An 18,512-nucleotide genomic window follows, 5' to 3' on the forward strand; every position below is an offset into this window, starting at 1 on the left:
TCTTTACTATTATATTGTGATAAAAATTTCGTAAGTATTACTCAGAAAAAGATATGAGATTTATGATTTTTATTTTTGGGAACTTGTAGTTTATCTTATTCTACATTTACTTATGGGGTATAATTTATTTGTTAAGATATTTTTTTCCTTATTTTGATTGGTGTAATTCTCTTATTGAAGATATTATTTTACTTGTGCATTTATTTTTAGTATACAAAAAGTATGTAATATTTCCCTAATGAAAATATTAATTTTACTTGTGTTGTTAATACTAAAGGTGTGATTTATGCTTAAAATGCTTATTGGGTTTGTTTTTTGATATTTGAGATGTATTTTTCATATTTGTAAATAAAATATGCCTATCAAATTGACTTGAATAAACTAAAAATAAATAAATGCTGAACACAGAATCGAGTACACATTCCTAAAACCCTCTATATTAGTCATTATAAGGTGTACATTAAAGAAAATTTTGGCACCAGTTACCTTCAAATCTTAGATCCGCATATATTAATTTGGAGCTAAAAATATTGAATACACTCAAATCCCACTAGTAATAACAATGTACATCTAGTCGTGTGGTGGGAGTGGAAGTTGTAAGGATGTCCAACGAAAGGGAATATTTGTTTTTATGGTATCCTCATGAATATATATTTGACAAGTTTATTTTTTTTCAAAAAGCTTGGTATATATCTATGGGTTGATGGGATTTTAAATATGCATTTAGGACATGCGTAGGACGGTTAACCCTTCTAGAGACATGCTTTCTGTTAATCATGCATAGTATTTGTGTTTGGCTACTTTTATGATATATATTAATTTCTCCAAATAGAAGTAGAAGGTGCTTACACGAGATGCTTATGAACTTTATTCGTGCCTAACATTACTCATAATAAATGAATACGTCACGCTTAATATATATATCATGGACGATGAGACGCATCAATCCAAATTATTCTTTTATTTTGTTTCATTGTGGCAACATGCAACAGCACCAAGATATAGAATCTAATGCTATCCCACAAAGTCCCAACTCCAAAACAATTCCTACCCTCCTTTCTTCAACGGTTCTCTGTCAGTGACAATTCAGAACTTAGTGTAAATGTGTTTAATTTTCTATATATGTATATATAATTCAAGACGAAGACAATAAATAGAGTTGATATAATATTCACCCTAAATCCGCATATTGACGATTTATGGAATATATACAGTAAGTGGTAAAGAATCACCAACAAGCGGGGATAGCTCAGTTGGGAGAGCGTCAGACTGAAGATCTGAAGGTCACGTGTTCGATCCACGTTCACCGCATATAAATACTTTCTTTGCTCTAGTTTGTTATGTTACAAGCAAGTCCTTTTTGTTTCAATAACATGATAAGTCTCTTTGGAATTAAAATCTTTTCCTTTTTGTGGTTCACTTAGTTGGACGACTAATATGGAAGCTGGAATTTAAACTCTGTACTATCGCAATTCAGCTTGTGACCTTTTTCATGTAGTGGGTCAGAGAAGGTTTAGGAGAGAATATTAACCAAACAACTCCTATACAAATTGATGCAGCCTCCTAGATATTAGGGGTCGTTTGGTAGGATGCACTATATAAAATAATGCATGCATTAGCTTTGTGTATTAATAATACCTTGTTTGGTACATTTTTTGAGCTTATGCATTAGTTATGCAAGCATTATTTGGTATTATTTTATGCATAACTAATGCATAGGAAACCATGGTATTAACTATTAACAATGCACTGAGTTTTAATGCATACATTAGCTTAGTTAAAGACAACATTACCTTTCAAAATTTTATGCTTGATTAAAATATATTATTATATTAATGCAATTTGATACTGAAATCGCTCCCGCTATTTATATCTATACTCTGCAATTTCTTCATTGTAAATTTTAAACATGGCACTCTAATCTATACTGGAATGCATTTGTAATCAACTCATTTTCCTTATAATTTTTTTTCTATTCAAACTTTCTTTGCCTAATAATTCAAGAAAATGGGAAATAAAATTATATCCCTAGTAGATAAATAAATACTTAGCATATTTTTTTTTATTAATAAATATTCAGTTCTATACTACTCCTATAGTATGGTAGACAAATAAATAATGCTTTTAAAATTTTTTTTCTTATAAAAACATCGTCAAGATATGTTTCTTATAAAAAGATAAATTGATACTGGTTATGAGACTATTTTTGTAAAAAAAAAAAAAAAAAAAAAAAAAAAACTTTTAGAAATTGTGCAATGCTTCAAACTGAACAATGAATAAGAATTATGTGACCATAACTAATGTCAAAATTACTAATAAACCATATGCAGCATAAGTTTCTTATGCACCCTACCAAACGACCCCTTAATGAGATTGTTGAACCAAAAAAAGAGAAATCTAAGGAAGGAAACGTTCGTCCAGGCATAACATGAGAACTGCTTATGAACTACAACAAATTCACAGTATGGATTAGTGCATCAAACTTGTAGTGTTTGCTGCCATGCAACAAATTTTACCTGTTCAATTACAACTCAAAACAATAATATGATCATCAAACTACCCAAACCTTGACTTAAACATCTTCCAAATGTTGTACAGCTTCGTATGTTTTCTTTTTGGTGAAGCGAAACAGCCAATCGGCTAAGTAAAAAAAGATATAAATAAATAGATTAAAAGAAATCAAATTCAAGATAGTTATCTGAATTTTTCTGGTGAGGGACAGTTCCAGCTACAGCTTTCTCACTGGTGGATGCTACTGGAACTGAAATTCTCTCGAATTCCACGGGCCTTGGGATCTCAGGAGGACTCGCGCAACGAATCAAAGCCCAATTTACACCTTCAAAGAAGGGATGCTGCTTAATTTCTGTGGCTCCTCTTTTGTATGCCAATCTATGCTGTGGCTCTTTCACGAGCAACCCTCGGATAAGATCCCTCGCTGAAAAACTGACCACCGGAGATTCCGGAAACCGCAGGGGCTGACCCACAACGTTGAAAAGTGTTTGCCGATTCCCTGATCCTTTGAAGGGTGTCTTGCCAAACAATAACTCGTAGAGAAAGATACCAAAAGTCCACCAGTCCACTGCACTTCCATGTCCTTCGCCTTTGATTATCTCGGGTGCCAAATACTCGTGGGTCCCGACAAATGACATCGATCGCGCTCCAGTAGGCTCAGCAATAAGCTCAGGTAATGGGCTAACTTGGTTTCCTATTTCATTTTTAGATTTCTTTTCCTTCTTTGACTTGCTAGAAAAGAGACGAGGCCCGAAACATGTTGTAGGAACAGCACAGGATGGCTGAATGCAAGAAGGCTCGATGCAAGCTGGCTGCACACAATAAGCTGAATTCTTCCGCAGCGGCTCTGTTTCAAGAGATGACGACTTGACAAGCGTTGGACTCACAGTGCAGCGAAGGGAGAGATCAAAATCAGAGAGCATTATATGCCCGTCTTCTCTGACAAGCACATTTTCTGGCTTGAGATCACGGTACACAATGCCAAGCATGTGGAGGTATTCCATAGCAAGGAGCACTTCTGCTACATAGAACCTGCAAGTTTAGGATACAATACAGCACTTATAAATTAATCAACCACATTACCACAGTGACCAACAGATTTATTCATCTCACAAGAAAGATATACACATATTCCTTATATTTCATCTCCTCCTAAAAACTGCCACATCCCTATCAAAATCAAGTCAAGAAGCATTACACACTAACTTGAACTTTCTCTAGATTCACAGAATGCAATTCGTTAAATCTCTCTTCTCCAAACCCAGTATCAGTTAGGCTTATGATCACCAATGGGAGCAATCACACCAGATTCTAAAAGAGGTGAGAAACTGCACCAGTGATGATGAGTAGGCAACTCAAATTGTTCACTACCTGGAGTATTTTAAAGTTCTTCAGCAGATCTACAAGTAGGAAACAAAGAGTTCTCCATACCAATGCTTGTTTGGATGGACAGAAATTTCTCATTTTAGCATTTCACTCTTGGGTTCAAATAAAAAACAGCTTCACACACATGAAGAGGCAGGAACACTTGCTTCATTTTTTTTTCCTTTTTCTCTCTGTGATAAATATGAACACTCGCTTCATTCGTTACTAATTACAGACTAGAGAAGAACGTTGTGAAAGTCTAATCCGGAATCCCCATAAACCGACTTTGTTTTCCTTTTTCATATTCATATCATTTGCAGAGTGTTTCAAGACAGTTTAAAACAAAAATGACAGGACCCATAAAGATTTGAACCAATCGTCAAGGTGAGGAGATTAACTGATGCAATACAGTCTAATACAGTGCAAACTGAAACACAACAGAAAAAACAGGTATGACAAGAATCTGGTTTCAGCTAAAAGATCTGATTCAAGTAAACTCAGATCCTTATCAAACTACATTTGACATCAACTGTTTCCAGGAAATCAAGATTCATCACTCGCAAATCACAGACTCAGTGACATGATTAACTTAATGTCCACATTTCAACAAACAGTACGGAAATGCATTGAGAAAACACCAAAAATCATTCGATACATTAAACTACAGTTCAAATTGAAAATTTAGCAAGCAGTAATCATAAAAAAACTGTACCTAATCTTAAGTTAAATACCCCTTTTCCTTCTTTCCAAAGAATGAAATCAATTTTACAGAGTTCAAGGAAATTGATTATTACATTTCGAAGTTAATATATTTTATCAGCAATCACAATAAGTTAATCATCAAATACATATTTCACACCAAAAAGAATCATTTTATTTAATAGATTCCAATTAAAAGATTCATACATTTTAGTAGGAAAATTCTATTTTTTGAGTAGAGAGATGCGAAAGAAAAAGTAAATTATGTGGATCTGGAGCAAGTGATATCATTTGATAGTGACAAACTAGGTTTTCAATGCTCCAAAAAAATCATCTTTATCTATTTCCCCCTGTTTGCGTTTCAAAGTTCTTTTTTCCTTTTTCTCAGAGGCAGGTTACCTCAGACCTTTGTTATTTAAATGCTTCCTCCATCTTATATTAACCAGCAGAATTTGACTTAAGAAAGATATCAATAAGAAATTTGGATGGGTTATCTTATAAGAGCTTATTAGGTATAAAAAAATTAATAGTTGAACGAGAAGAAAGGTCTATAGATGTCATATCTTAAAGGACATAGAAATACGTTATGTGCCTGCACCTGCAGGGCAGCAAACCTTGGTGGAGAATCAACAACATTACAAGGTGCAGTTAAGCAATGCCTTTTTCTTTCCCCAAAATAGAGAGCAAATGAGAACAAATTGATAGCAAAACGAAGTGTATCATTAACTGCCCGATAGAGTAACTTTCCCCTACCTACTTCAAAGCTCTCTCCTTTTTTTTAAGAAAAAGGAGAGCTCTCCCTTTTCTCGAGCAAATACACACAAGTAAGAAACTGAGACTTCTTATTGGTAATTTTCTTTTTTGTAAAAGCAGTTAAAGAAGTAGCAACAGTAACTTGGAGCATGCGTTGAATTGGAGATAGTTGACAAGAAGAACATGCAACAAACATCAGAGGACACAAACAACTCAATCTAGCTCGGGAAGATAAACCAGCTCAAACATCCACTTGAGTTAGGAAGAAAAATCTTAGCAAATAATACCCAAAGTAGCTCAAGCACATCTTTTAAAAATTGAAGTTATAGAATCTAAACCACTGAACAAAGAATAAAGCCATCATATCAAATAACCAGCTTTTCGAACTAACGGATTATCCGGATGATGTCACTGTGCAATGAAAATGTCCAGAAGTAAATGAAATAACCGGTTAGGACATGCAATCCAAAAATCTTTAGGACTTGAAAGAACTTGTACAGAAGTCAGTTTGCTTCGATTAAATTTCTTGAGTCAAAAGCGTAAAGAACTCGATGAAGAAGAAACCCCCAAAAGAATCATATGCCACTTAAAGACATTTATATCCCTTGATTGCTATCAGTATTTCTGTAAAGTTGGATCAATTATGTCTAGAGCTGTAACAAGAACATATCTGAACCTAAAAGTTAAAGCTATAGCCAATGCTGTAAATTAAGGAATTAATTACTCCAGACCTGAAAGCAACAAAAGATGCAGAACATTTCTAAAAGAAAGAAGAAAAAACTATTTCAAGACTGTAAGGTTAGAGATCAAGTATCATACTTCACTGCTTGTTCTGAAAAATGCTTCCCTGGTTGCCTTTGACGAAGTGTGTGCAAGTCTCCTCCTGGGCAGAACTCCATTACTAGACATGAAAACTTTTCTGTTTCGAAATGGCTGTACAGTGTTGGGAGAAATGGATGGTCCAAGGACTGCAATATCTCTCTTTCTGTCTGTGCACGAAGCAATTTCTTACGACTAGCTAATGACGCCTTATCCATAACTTTCATGGCAAAATAACACTTTGTACCACATAACTCAGATAGATACACACTTCCAATATCACCACTTCCCAACTTCTTCAGCAACCGGAAATGCCTCAAATCCAACATCCCATCTTTAGTTCGGATAGCTTGAATTGCTTCCCATCTTGAGTCATTAGCTTTATGAGGTTTGTTGACACTGCTGCTCAAGCTGCTAGAAGTACTCTCCTCACTTACATCAGTGCCTGTGCTCCCCCTACAGATGCTGCTCTTACCACTCTCAAGAAAATCTGCTCGATCACTAATTTTGGCACTTCCACTTGTTTTCGCAAGGCTACTAGCCCCATCACTAACTTTGGCTGATGCTGAGCTGTCCTTAATAGAACTCTTCCTTTCCTGATCAGCTGTGCTTCCTTGTGGGCCCTTTGCCTCGGTAAGCACAGTACCTACACCGCCTGGTGCTTCTTTCGAATTGCCCAAATATAAGCTTGAATCGAATTTATCAGCAAGTGAGTTGGGAGATCCCTTAGGCTGAGAGCTCTGTGACTTTTTGCTGGCTGTTGCTTCAACCATAAGCTGCTTCGATACAACTTCTCGTTCTTTAGAAGTTGCAATCTCTAATTTGTTACTTTTTGAAACTTGGGAAGGTGAAGACCTGCGAGAACTCTTGGTAGAAGGTGTTGAGGCCATCACGAAGAATACTGATACCTAGATGCAGTGAGCTGACCAAACCCATTACTCGAACGCCAAGTTCACGTCATTAACCCCCTTGTTATTAGAAAAAGAGATTAACATCAGCAGCTCCATCAACAACAGAAACTTCCTACATTGAAACAAGAAAACCATAAAAAAAAAAAAATTCACAGCACATCACAGTCAACAGTTCCTATATTGAAGCAAAAAACCTATAAAAGGACAATCCAGTGCACCATCTCAAGATAAAAACAAGGGAAAAATGGAAAGAGAAAAGATCTGAAACAATTAGTAAAAGGAGAAACACACAAAGGGTAGGAATGATGAAATCAAAGTCTACAAGGTGAAAATAGACTTTTCTTTTAATAAGTAGGTTATGCAAAACACCATGTTATCCAACACAGATTAATTAGCAGTCACAGATCATTATTAGCAGTAACAATAAAAGGTCTAAAACATCTAATGTCTAGGACATTTACCTCAAAAACTGGCCAATTTCCTCTCTTTTTTTCCAGGAAACAAGAACCTAAGAAGAAAGCAAAATAATCAATGCAGACATTAAAAGAGCAATCAAAGACCACAAAAGAAGAAGATAAGAACAACCCCACCACATAGATGAAAAAGAAATAGAAGAAGGGTCAATGAAAGCACACAGATCTTGTGCAAAAGACCCACCTTTTTCTTTCCAAGAAAACCCTACCAAGAAAAATCGTTAAACCCCACAAAGACCCATATGCTAAAAAACAAAGTAAAACCCACCCAGTAAATCACTGGACCATTTCAAAAAATAGTACCTGAAGTCACAAAGATGATAGAAATGGACGAAAAAAGCAGTCTTTACTGTAGAGAAAGATAAAAGAGAGGGGACCTCTAATGGAAATGTAAGGAGAGAAAGAAAAAAAAGGAGTTGGGTATTTGGGAATTGTTGGGGCAAATAGTATTCGGAATTTTGTATAATAATAATGAGAAGAAAGAGAAGATGGGGGGTCAAAGCTAAAGTAAAGCTTTTCACGTTCAATTATTTCATTTGTATTTTGTCACAAACACAAGTGTCTGAATCAACATATGGGCCAACACCCCTCTCCAACCTGTCTCTCATGCTTTCACATTATGAATTAGATCATCAATCTCCACAAAAACACTAATCAATATGACTTACTTTTTCTTTATCATCTTCATACAAGGCCATCTCCAATGGTGCACTATTTTTGCATTAAATTTAAATTTGGTATAAAATTTAGTATATTTTTGCTTCAATGAAATACCAACTTTTGCACCATTTTAGTATGTGAATAGTGTCACACCAAACTATTCATCAACATCAAATTTGATTTATTATTATTTTATTCATCTTTTTATTTTTCTAGACTTTTAATTTATCTTATATTGTGTATATAATTAATTTTTATATTAAGATCTTTATAATTTTAATTTTATATCCTTTTTTTGATATATTAATTTTGTATATATTATATTTATATAAATTATAAGTTAATTTTATTATTATTATAATTGTATAAAAAGAAAATTAACCATTATTTAAAAATGAAAAATGCAAATGTAAGATATCTAATGTTGCTAAAATTGAAAAGTGAAAACTAAAATTTAAAAAAGAAAATTAACAATACATAAAATAAAAATACATTAAAATTAAAAGTACATCAAAGGAGGATACATTAAAATTGAAATTACATTAAAAAATATAAAACATAAGTTTAGTAATCCGGTATGTCATTTCCAGGTGCACCAAAATTACTAAAAAACTGAGAGAACGGGGTAGAAGATTGTTGTGCTTGTGGTTGTTGAAATTGTTGACTTCTTTTATCGATTATTCGTTTTTGTTCTTGTCGCAAAAATTCACGAAGATTTGGATCGTCAATGGAATTCAACTTCGTCAATAAAATTTTATTTTCTTCTTTGAATTCTTTTTGTCTTGAAGCTTCATTTCTTGACTTACTTGACTTTTCCATCGCCTCAACAAGCCGACTATTTTCCGATTGGATCATTTTTACGTAATCTTCAACAATTTTTCTCTTCAATTTTGCTTTATTTACCCCAATAGGTCGTTGTGATGATGTGGCCTCACCTGCAACATCCTCATTTAAATTTAGTGAAAATGATGACAAGTTAGGAGACGATACCAACTGTGAAGATGGAGTAGGAGCCTCAAACTCCGATGATACATAAGTAGAGCTATGCTTTCTTGCTTTTGTTCTTCCAAAATCAACATCGCTAAACTTCTCAAAATCTTTGGTCTACTATTGTGCAAACTATTTGGAAGCCACGTTCAGCAAAGAATAAATATTTTGCAATGAAACAAGAATCATGTCGAAAAGATGTTGAACGTGCATTCGGAGTTTTGCAATCTCGTTTTGCAATTGTTGCAGGCCCGTCACGTTTTTGGAGAAAAGAGATGCTATGTGATATACTGACCACATGTATTATACTGCACAACATGATAATTGAGGACGAGCGTGATCTTAATGCACCAATTCAAGATGCACGTGAATGTCCAGCTCCTACGATAGAAATGGCAATAGATGAAGATCACTTATTTGAATAATTTTTAGCTCGACACAAAAAAAATAAGGATAAAGATGCGCATTTTGCACTTCGTAATGCATTAATCGAGCATTTATGGGAGAATAGAGGTGAAAGTTGAATACTTATGTGGTACTTAAATTAAATTTGACTACAACAACAACAACAGCAAACCTAGTTTGATCCCAATAGGTGGGGTCTGGGGAGGGTAGTTTGTACGCAGACCTTACCCCTACCTAATGCAGGTAGAGAGGCTGTTTCCAATAGACCCTCGGCTCAGGAAGGACAAGAAGAAGAAGTGAAAAGTAAGGAAGGAAGGGAAAAGAAAAAAAAAAGGGGGGAGGAGGGATAAAGGATAAGTAGTACCAAATAATAGCAGCAGGGAATACAATACCTGAGGCAAACACAACCACATAACGTAATAGAAATCTAAGAATATGAAGGGACATGCATGCTACTAAGACTATCGGTGAACAACTATAAACTACCTACTAACCTTCTACCTTAATCCTCGACCTCCACACCCTCCTATCAAGGGTCATGTCCTCAATGAGCTGAAGCAACGCCATGTCGTGTCTAATCACCTCTCCCCAGTACTTCTTAGGCCTACCTCGACCTCTTCTCAAACTCTCCATAGCCAACCTCTCACACCTCCTGACAGGAGCATCAATGTTTCTTCTCCTAACATGTCCGAACCATCTCAGCCTCGACTCCCGCATCTTGTCCTCCACAGAGGCTACTCCCACTCTGTCCCAAATAGCTTCATTCTTAATCCTATCTCTCCTGGTACACCCATACATCCATCTCAACATCCTCATCTATGCTACTCTCATCTTCTGCAGGTGGGAGTTCTTGACTGGCCAACACTCAGCCCCATACAGCATAGCCGGTCGAACCACCACTCGATAAAACTTACCCTTAAGTCTTAGCGGCACATTCCTATCACACAAAACATCGGAAGCGAGCCTCCACTTCATCCATCCCGCTCCGATACGATGTGCGACATCTTCGTCAATCTCCCCGTTACCCTGGATAATAGACCCAAGATACTTAAAACTCGCTCTCTTGGGGATAATTTGAGCATCAAGCTTAACCTCTACATCTGCATCATGGGTCCCATCACTGAATTTGCACTCCAAGTATTCTGTCTTGGTTCTACTCAGTTTGAAACCTTTAGACTCCAAGGTCTGTCTCCAAACCTCCAACCTCGCGTTAACTCCGCTAAGCGTCTCGTCAATCAACACTATATCATCAGCAAATAGCATGCACCAAGGCACCTCCCCTTGGATGTGTCGCGACAGTACATCCATCGCCAAGGAAAATAAAAATGGGCTAAGAGCCGATCCCTAGTGCAACCCCATCACCGCAGGAAAATGCTCCGAGTCACCCCCCCACAGTCCTCACCCGAGTCTTAGCATCATCATACATATCCTTAATCACCCTAATGTACGCTACCGGAATGCCACTAACCTCCAAGCACCTCTATAGGACCTCCCTCGGTACTTTATCGTATGCTTTCTCAAGGTCAATAAACACCATATGCAAATCCTTCTTCCTCTCCCTGTACTGCTCCACTAATTTCCTTACCAGATGAATCGCTTCCGTAGTCGAACGCCCCGGTATGAATCCAAACTGATTCTCGGTAATAGACACGCACCTCCTCACCCTGGCCTCCACCACCCTCTCCCAAACCTTCATAGTGTGACTCAACAACTTGATACCCCTATAATTGTTGCAATTTTGGATATCACCCTTGTTCTTGTAAAGCGGAACCATCGTACTCCACCTCCATTCTTCGGGCATCTTCGTTGTCTTAAAATAACATTAAATAGCCCAGTGAGCCACTCCAAACCTGCCCGCCCTGCACTTTTTTAGAATTTCACCGGAATTTCGTCTGGCCCCGTCGCTCTGCCCCTGCACATCTTACGCATCGCCCCTTCCACCTCCTCTACCGTAATCCGCCTACAATACCCAAAATCCCGCCGACTCTCGGAGTGCTCCAACTCTCCCAGCACAATGTGTCTATCCCCCTCCTCATTCAACAGTTCATGGAAGTATGACTGTCATCTTCTCCTAATAAGTGCCTCGTCTATCAACACTTTGCCATCCTCGTCCTTGATGCACTTGACTTGGTCTAAGTCGCGGGCTTTCCTCTCCTCACCTTGGCCAACCGGTACAACCTCTTGTCCCCGCCTTTGCCCTAGAGCTCCTCGTACAAACGAGCAAACGCCGCGTTCTTAGCCGTCGTAACCGCTAACTTCGCCTCTTTCTTTGCCTTTCTGTAACACTCCCGATAAGTCCTTTTTTCCTCCTCGTTTGTACTCTCCACTAGCTTCAAATAAGCAGCTTTCTTAGCTTCCACTTTACCTTGAACCTCTCCGGTCCACCACCAGTCCCCTTTATGACCCCCGGGAGAGCCCTTCGTGACCCCTAAGACCTCTCTAGCAGCTACCTTAATGCAATTCGCAGTCGTATACCACATACTAGATGCGTCCCCTCTACTCCTCCAGGCCCTTATAGCCAACAACTTCTCCCCTAACTCCTGAGATTTGTCCTTGGTCAAGTTACCCCACTTGATCTTAGGTTACCTGCACCCCTCCCTCTTCCTCCTACTTCTCTTGATCTCCAGGTCCATAACTAGGAGCCTATGAAGAGTTGTGAGGTGCTCACTTGGGATGACCTTGCAATCAGTGCACAGACCTTTATCGCATTTCCTGCAGAGAAGATAATCAATCTGGGTCTTGCCCATTGAATTCCGAAAAGTGACTAGGTGCTCTTCCCTCTTCGGAAAACTCGAGTTAGCTATAACCAAATCAAAAGCTCTAGCAAAATCCAACAGAGAATTACCTCCCCCATTTCTATCGCCAAAACCGTACCCGTCATGTACATCATCATCACCCCTAGCACTAGCCCCAATATGACCATTGAAATCTCCGCCAATGAACAACTTCTCTATGTGCGGGATACTATGGACCATCTCGTCCAAATCCTCCCAGAATTGCTTCTTGACCTCCTGGTCCAAACCTACCTGAGGAGCATATGCACTAATCACGTTTACAGTAAACCCACCAACTACCAGCTTAATACTCATCAACCTATCATTTACCCTCCTAACCTCAACCACGAGCTCCCTGTCAACTAAAATACCAACCCCATTCTTACCCCCAGTGCTCCCTGAGTACCATAGTTTAAACCCGTCTACATCTCGTGCGCTAGTACCCTTCTATCTAGTCTCCTGAACACACGCTATGTTGATCTTCCTCTTCTGAAGAATCTTACCTAATTCTACAGACTTCCCCGTCAACGTACCAATGTTCCAAGACCCAACTCTCAGTCTAAAGGCTTTCTTACCCCCCTTCCCACCCCTGGACCCCCACCCCCAGCCCTACCCGAGGACATGACCTTACTTTCACATCGTTCACTACCGCCACTATAAGCAAAAGGTATTAGGTAAACACTACTACTAAGAACCAATAACGTGAGCAGTAACGTGAGCAGACACTAGAACAATGAAACAACCACGTCTACGAAACTACCCCTATGCAAACGCAGAACTAAAATGAATAGATGAAACCATAATCTTAAAACACTAGTAGAGAAGATAGAAAAAGCAATCAATCCAATCAAAATTGCCGGCAAGGCAACAGTAAATAGATGTGTGCAAATACAATTTAAGAAAGATAGAACCTGGATCACAGTCGGGGATGTCTGGACTTCCAAATTCGCTGAATGCTGCTGCTCCCAAACCCGTGTATAGGAAAGTTTGACGATTTGTCAATTTTACTGTAATTTCACCGCAAATAAAAACACAGTACCAATTTTATGTAATAATCCGACGGAGGGTTTGTCACTATGTATGGCAGGACTTGTAGTCACAGTGATCGGAATTCAACCGGAAGAAATTACCGATTCTCTTGTAGTCAATTCTTTTTACTGTCAAAGCCTTTAAAGTAGAGATCAAGAATTTCCAAGAAATTTTCGCAGTAGGTGCAGATTTGAGCAAAGATTAACAATCAAAAGCAGTCTACAATTTCCAAAAACAATACTCCTTTGTTTCAAGATTTCCGTTTGAAAACACAGAAAGAAAAAGGGATAAAATCGTTTGAAAACTCGGAAAGAATCCGAAGAGTTGCAATCTTTTGTATTTGAATTTAAAAAACGGCAGAGTAAAACGATCGGAAATAAAAATCAATTAAATTTGACTATGATGTAATATTTATTTAATTATCTTTTATCAATGATTTCACTTTTAGTTGATTTATCCTTTAAAATAATTTTATAATAAATGATTATATAAGTGGTGAATGTGAATCATATGTGATGAATATGGAAAAAAGAACAAAGATAGAATTTGTTTGAAGGAAATAAAAAATAAAATTTAAATAGAAGATAATAATATAATATAGAAGAGAGAGAAGAATATAAAAAGAAATATTCTTTTTTGGTGTAAAAATGGTGTAATGGTTGGAATAAATTTGGTGTTACACAATTTTGGTGTGAAATTTGGTGTTAGGGTTGGAGATGAAGAGTTACTCCCTCGCGTCCGTAATAAGTGACATTTTGACTTTTGATATACTCCTTAAGAAAATTTTACTTCCTCCATGCTAATTTATGTGAATCTGCTTGACTGGACATAAAGTTTAAAAAAATAAAGACTTTTGGAATTTGTGGTCTTAAATAAGTCAAAAAGGGGTTCGAAGTATTTGTCTGGTTATAAAAGCTTTTCATTAAGGGTAGAATTGGAAGTTTAAGCTAAATTGTTTCAAAATTTAAAAAAGGAATCATTCTTTTTGGAACGGACCAAAAAGGAAATAGGTTCACATAAACTGGAACGGAAGGAGTAATTTTTAGATAATTTTTTTTTGACTAAATTACCCTTAATTCAAATTTGCATATTGTTAACTTTAACACATTGAGATATGTAAACAAGGACAAATTTTAGAAAAATAAAATTAATTCCTTCTTGATATATAAAAGGACACTTATTCTAGACCAAAATAAAGAGGCCAAAAAGTCACTAATTATAGACCGAAAAGAGTAATTCATTGGTATGTCACTTACTTTCGGCTCAATTTTTTATAACAGTAATGTCCGGTCAAATTGGCCTATCTCGACTTTCCCACCAAATATATGTATGTGATCACTTTATTCACTAAAATTTAGATAAATAAAAATAAATTACTAAATATATTTTTGTCTCCGTTAAGATTTGATTGACCTCTAAAGTAAACTTTTACGGGTAAGAAAAACCACTTAATACTTTTTTTTCCTACAATTATAAGTAGATAACCTCAAGTTAAATATAAGTAGAGATAACCACATCAAAAGACTCTGAAACTTAATATGGTAGGCGTACAACATGAAATAAAATTTCATTAGAAGTTTGGCGAATGCACGCAATTCGTCGTAGGAAATAAGGTAGAAATATTTCATTTCATTATTCATCCATAAAGTTTACAAACTTATAAATTAAATTTTAGATCATATATGGTTTTCAACGATCACCAATTTTCCGTTGCTTTTGTAAAGTATAACCATGTTGTGGTTCTTGGGTTGGGAAATGGAGGGTTTGCTTCTCTTGGTTGTTAGCAGTCAAATAAGTTAGATAGTGATATATGGTCCAACATTAGGTGCCAAATTAAGAACTAACATCTAAATTATATTAGGTAGCCATTTATAAGTGATAATGATTTGCGTTATTGAATTTATTAGCTCACCTCACACCACTCTCGATTCGGATCTAACAAGTAAGTAAATATCTGTATAAAATTGAGGAAACATAAAGAAGTAGTCACGGGCTTAGTTTTAATATGCATGTGAAGGGGGGAAAATGTCAAAATATTCCTTTCTAACCCTGCTTCTCTTTTAAACCAATCAAAGGGATTAAAATTTGATATTCACAGGGAGTCATGACGTAGACAAATACACTTATTATTAACGTCAATATTAAGGGGTATACAAACACTTTAAAGGACAAATAATATGAATCATATGGATTATTTGATATCATAGTTGGGCACCTGAATTTGAGGTACTCCACAACCATACAAGGGACATGCCATGATTTGGTCAACATGGTCTGACCTCTGCCTTCTAAGCCCTTGTTTATTTAAGCAAATATTACATAAGTTAATTGAATGATCCATTCACTATTTTTGTTCAACATTACAAACAACTGGACATTGTTGGCCACAACTCTTTTGTGTAATTGTTTACCCTCGAAATCGGATAACAATTGAATTTTTACGCGATTTTAAGGATACGTGATCTAACTTGATACAAATTGAGAAATCAAATTAATTTTGAAATTAATGATAGAAAAGTAAATGCAAACCACACAAGTTCGACAATCTTGGCCTTAAAGGTAGGTCACCCTCGAGTCAAAAGTACCTTAATCGATGCCGGAACAGAATGATAAGATAATAAGAACTAATAACAACAGTACATTGCTTTTGGACGTGTGTTACAATGTGTATTACAAAGAATCGTTACAATGTGTATTACAAAGAATCAGACCCCCTTTATATAGTAGGGAAGTCCTGCTTTATATACAATTCTATAAAAGGTAAGAAATCTCGCGGTTTGCTATTTAATTGGTCTCTCATTGATACATGTCGAGATTCCCGCCGTGATATCCGATCGGTTGCAGATATTTCGGCCTTCCGTTATTGGGTCCGATAATGTTTCCTCGAGCTTATTCGGAGTCGGGGTCGGTTCCGGAATCACGGGCTCGAAGATCTTGAAGACGTATGTTCTGACTTCGTACTTTGGTTCGATGGAATCCGGGGTCGATCTTCAATACATCATGTTTCGGTCCCGATCCGTCATGCAATAGATGAGCCCGGTTTTGACCGTATACAGATAATCTCCTCGTTTTTTGGAGAGTAAATGACGAGAAATGATATGAGCCCTCGATCCTCGTCTCGATACTTCGCGCCCGAAATGACAAAACTGACGAAACATCTCGTTAGTCACGTCTTGATGGCATTAAATGTTTGCCAGTTGCTTGTCAGCCATTACAAGTTTTGAACCGTCATTTGCAAACTATAAATACCTCCTCATCATCTCATTCAAACTTTACTTTCAAAAACCTATGCCCTCGTACATTAGAAATCTCTATATTCTCAAACATCAATTTTCTGATTACTCTGAAATCATCTTATAAGAACTTATGTTCTTTATCTCAAATTATCAAGCATATTCTTTAAACTCCCTCTTCTCCTTTAACTTCCCAAAAAGAATGGTGAAGACCTCAAAGTCCGTTCCTCAAAAAGAAGCTTCCTCTAACTCACGGCCGACTGAAGAGGAAAATGTTCCATCTGCTGCTACTGAGGAAAAGACACCGGAGCCCTCCTTGAAGATGTACATTCCTACGGGGTGCCCGACCAGTGCTGATTTCAAGGTCAAGAAAACCTCTTCGTACCAGGTCGGTGTGAGCCGGTTTCGAGATATATATGCTCGATCACCGACAGTCTCCTCTCCAAGGTCAAGGAAGATTGCAATTGGGTCGGTGAGCACGTGGTGGTGCCTACGCCCGAAGGAATCGATTACTACCCACGTGGAGGGTTTTTTAAGTGTTTACACTTATGCCTTCACACTGGGCCCTTTGGACCCGGTCATCATCGCCTTCTGTAACAGGTACGAGGTGACCCTCGGTCAAATTCATCCCTCTTTCTGGAGGATAGTAATTCTTCTCCGCTTCTTCGTAAGCAAAATCGAGAAGTGTCCCTTCACCATCGATCATCTCATGCGTCTGTACAATCCCCGACTCTATCGAGGGGGATTAATAAAACTTGCCCGTCGGGCCAGTAAGGCCCCATTCTCGAGCATAGACAAGGATCGGGACTGAGGCTGGTTGGGCAGTTCGTTCGAGTGAAGACCTCGGACTTGACCCCGGTCGAGGACATGCCATTTCCTGAGAAATGGAACATGAAACATAAGTATAACCTTGCCTTTAAGATTTCACTTATTACTCTTATCGATGTTTTGTGTTGCAACTGTTGCTTGAATGCCGGATGCAGTTCCTTGACTCGAGGAGTGGGTCGAGGGCATCGTGTCACAGAAGCCTATTCCGAGCGCGCATGGTGTGAACTTTCGAAGGGCCGGTGGTAGGACTGTTCCCACAGTGAGATTCCTCTGCTGAATGCATAACACTTAGTTTTCTTGCCGCGCTCCTTCTCACTTTTTCTTCTTTTGCAGGTTTTCACAAAGATGTAGAAATGGGGCCTCCGTTTGGTGATAAAGACATCCTCCCCGAACCATCTGCTCTGAGGCAGGATAAAGAAAAGAAAAGAAAAAAGGCTTCGAGTTCCCCGAACTCGGAGAAGAAAAAATCGAAAAGGAGGCTGGTGCGTAAGTCCAAAGAGAGTACCAGCGGCCGAGAGGTCCCATTGGACTCAGTGAGTCGATTGAGGGATGAGTTCGAAGACGAAGAAGAAGAAGCTTTCGAGCTGATGACCCGCGTGAGAAGCGGTATCAAATTGTCTCGAGCCAGGGTGGCCGATGAAGAGGCAGTGGTCGAAGCCTCCGAACCAGGGAGGGACGAGGTCATTTGGCCCCGAGCTGCGAAGGTCGACAAGGAGACCACGTCCGGTACTCCTCGAGCGGAGGAAAGTGCCCCGAAGGACACACTTGGGGTGATAGATCTTTCTGGGTCGCCATTATTTACCGACTCCATGATCAACGAGTCCCACACACTGAAAGAACGCTCAAACGAAGGGCTTCAAGGGGCGACAGATTCTTTCAACAACTTCTTCGACGGCTTAGATTCTATCGCCTCAGAGGATGTCACCGGGTTGGGTGACTTACCGGTACCAAAGAAGGTGCCGTCTTCGGAAACCAACAGGTCATCTTCAAGTCCGAGATTAGTGGACCGATTCCCAGCTCCAAGTGCAGATCCTGACCGGAAGTGGTCAATCATTTTGTCAATTC

General features: G+C 38.0%; 2 protein-coding genes and 1 non-coding gene across 5 annotated transcripts; 1 reads left to right on the forward strand and 2 right to left on the reverse strand.

The window, feature by feature from the left end:
• Window positions 1-1,238: 1,238 nt before the first annotated feature.
• On the forward strand, window positions 1,239-1,311 carry TRNAF-GAA. Its single transcript has one exon. It is a non-coding gene; the product is annotated as a tRNA-Phe (tRNA).
• Window positions 1,312-2,416: 1,105 nt separating this feature from the next.
• LOC109206831 (serine/threonine-protein kinase D6PK-like) lies at window positions 2,417-8,039 on the reverse strand. 3 transcript variants are annotated; one of them, XM_019369692.1, is made up of 4 exons: window positions 7,835-8,039; window positions 7,520-7,566; window positions 6,148-7,170; window positions 2,417-3,543 (listed from the first exon to the last, which is right to left on the reverse strand). In XM_019369692.1, the coding sequence occupies exons 3-4, from the start codon at window positions 7,035-7,037 to the stop codon at window positions 2,670-2,672; spliced, it is 1,764 nt and encodes a 587-aa protein (XP_019225237.1). In that variant the 5' UTR covers window positions 7,038-7,170; window positions 7,520-7,566; window positions 7,835-8,039; the 3' UTR covers window positions 2,417-2,669. The 3 variants fall into 3 exon arrangements, with proteins under 3 accessions (XP_019225237.1, XP_019225239.1, XP_019225238.1); XM_019369694.1 differs by lacking the exon at window positions 7,520-7,566; XM_019369693.1 differs by lacking the exon at window positions 7,835-8,039 and having other exon boundaries at window positions 7,520-7,679.
• Window positions 8,040-12,165: 4,126 nt separating this feature from the next.
• On the reverse strand, window positions 12,166-15,643 carry LOC109206829 (craniofacial development protein 2-like). The gene is made up of 4 exons (XM_019369689.1): window positions 15,602-15,643; window positions 13,458-13,524; window positions 13,269-13,364; window positions 12,166-12,755 (listed from the first exon to the last, which is right to left on the reverse strand). Exons 1-4 carry the CDS (start codon window positions 15,641-15,643, stop codon window positions 12,166-12,168), a joined length of 795 nt encoding a protein of 264 aa, XP_019225234.1.
• Between the last annotated feature and the right edge of the window lie 2,869 nt (window positions 15,644-18,512).

The sequence above is a fragment of the Nicotiana attenuata genome, unplaced genomic scaffold (genome assembly GCF_001879085.1).
Source record: "Nicotiana attenuata strain UT unplaced genomic scaffold, NIATTr2, whole genome shotgun sequence".
Lineage (NCBI taxonomy): Eukaryota > Viridiplantae > Streptophyta > Magnoliopsida > Solanales > Solanaceae > Nicotiana > Nicotiana attenuata.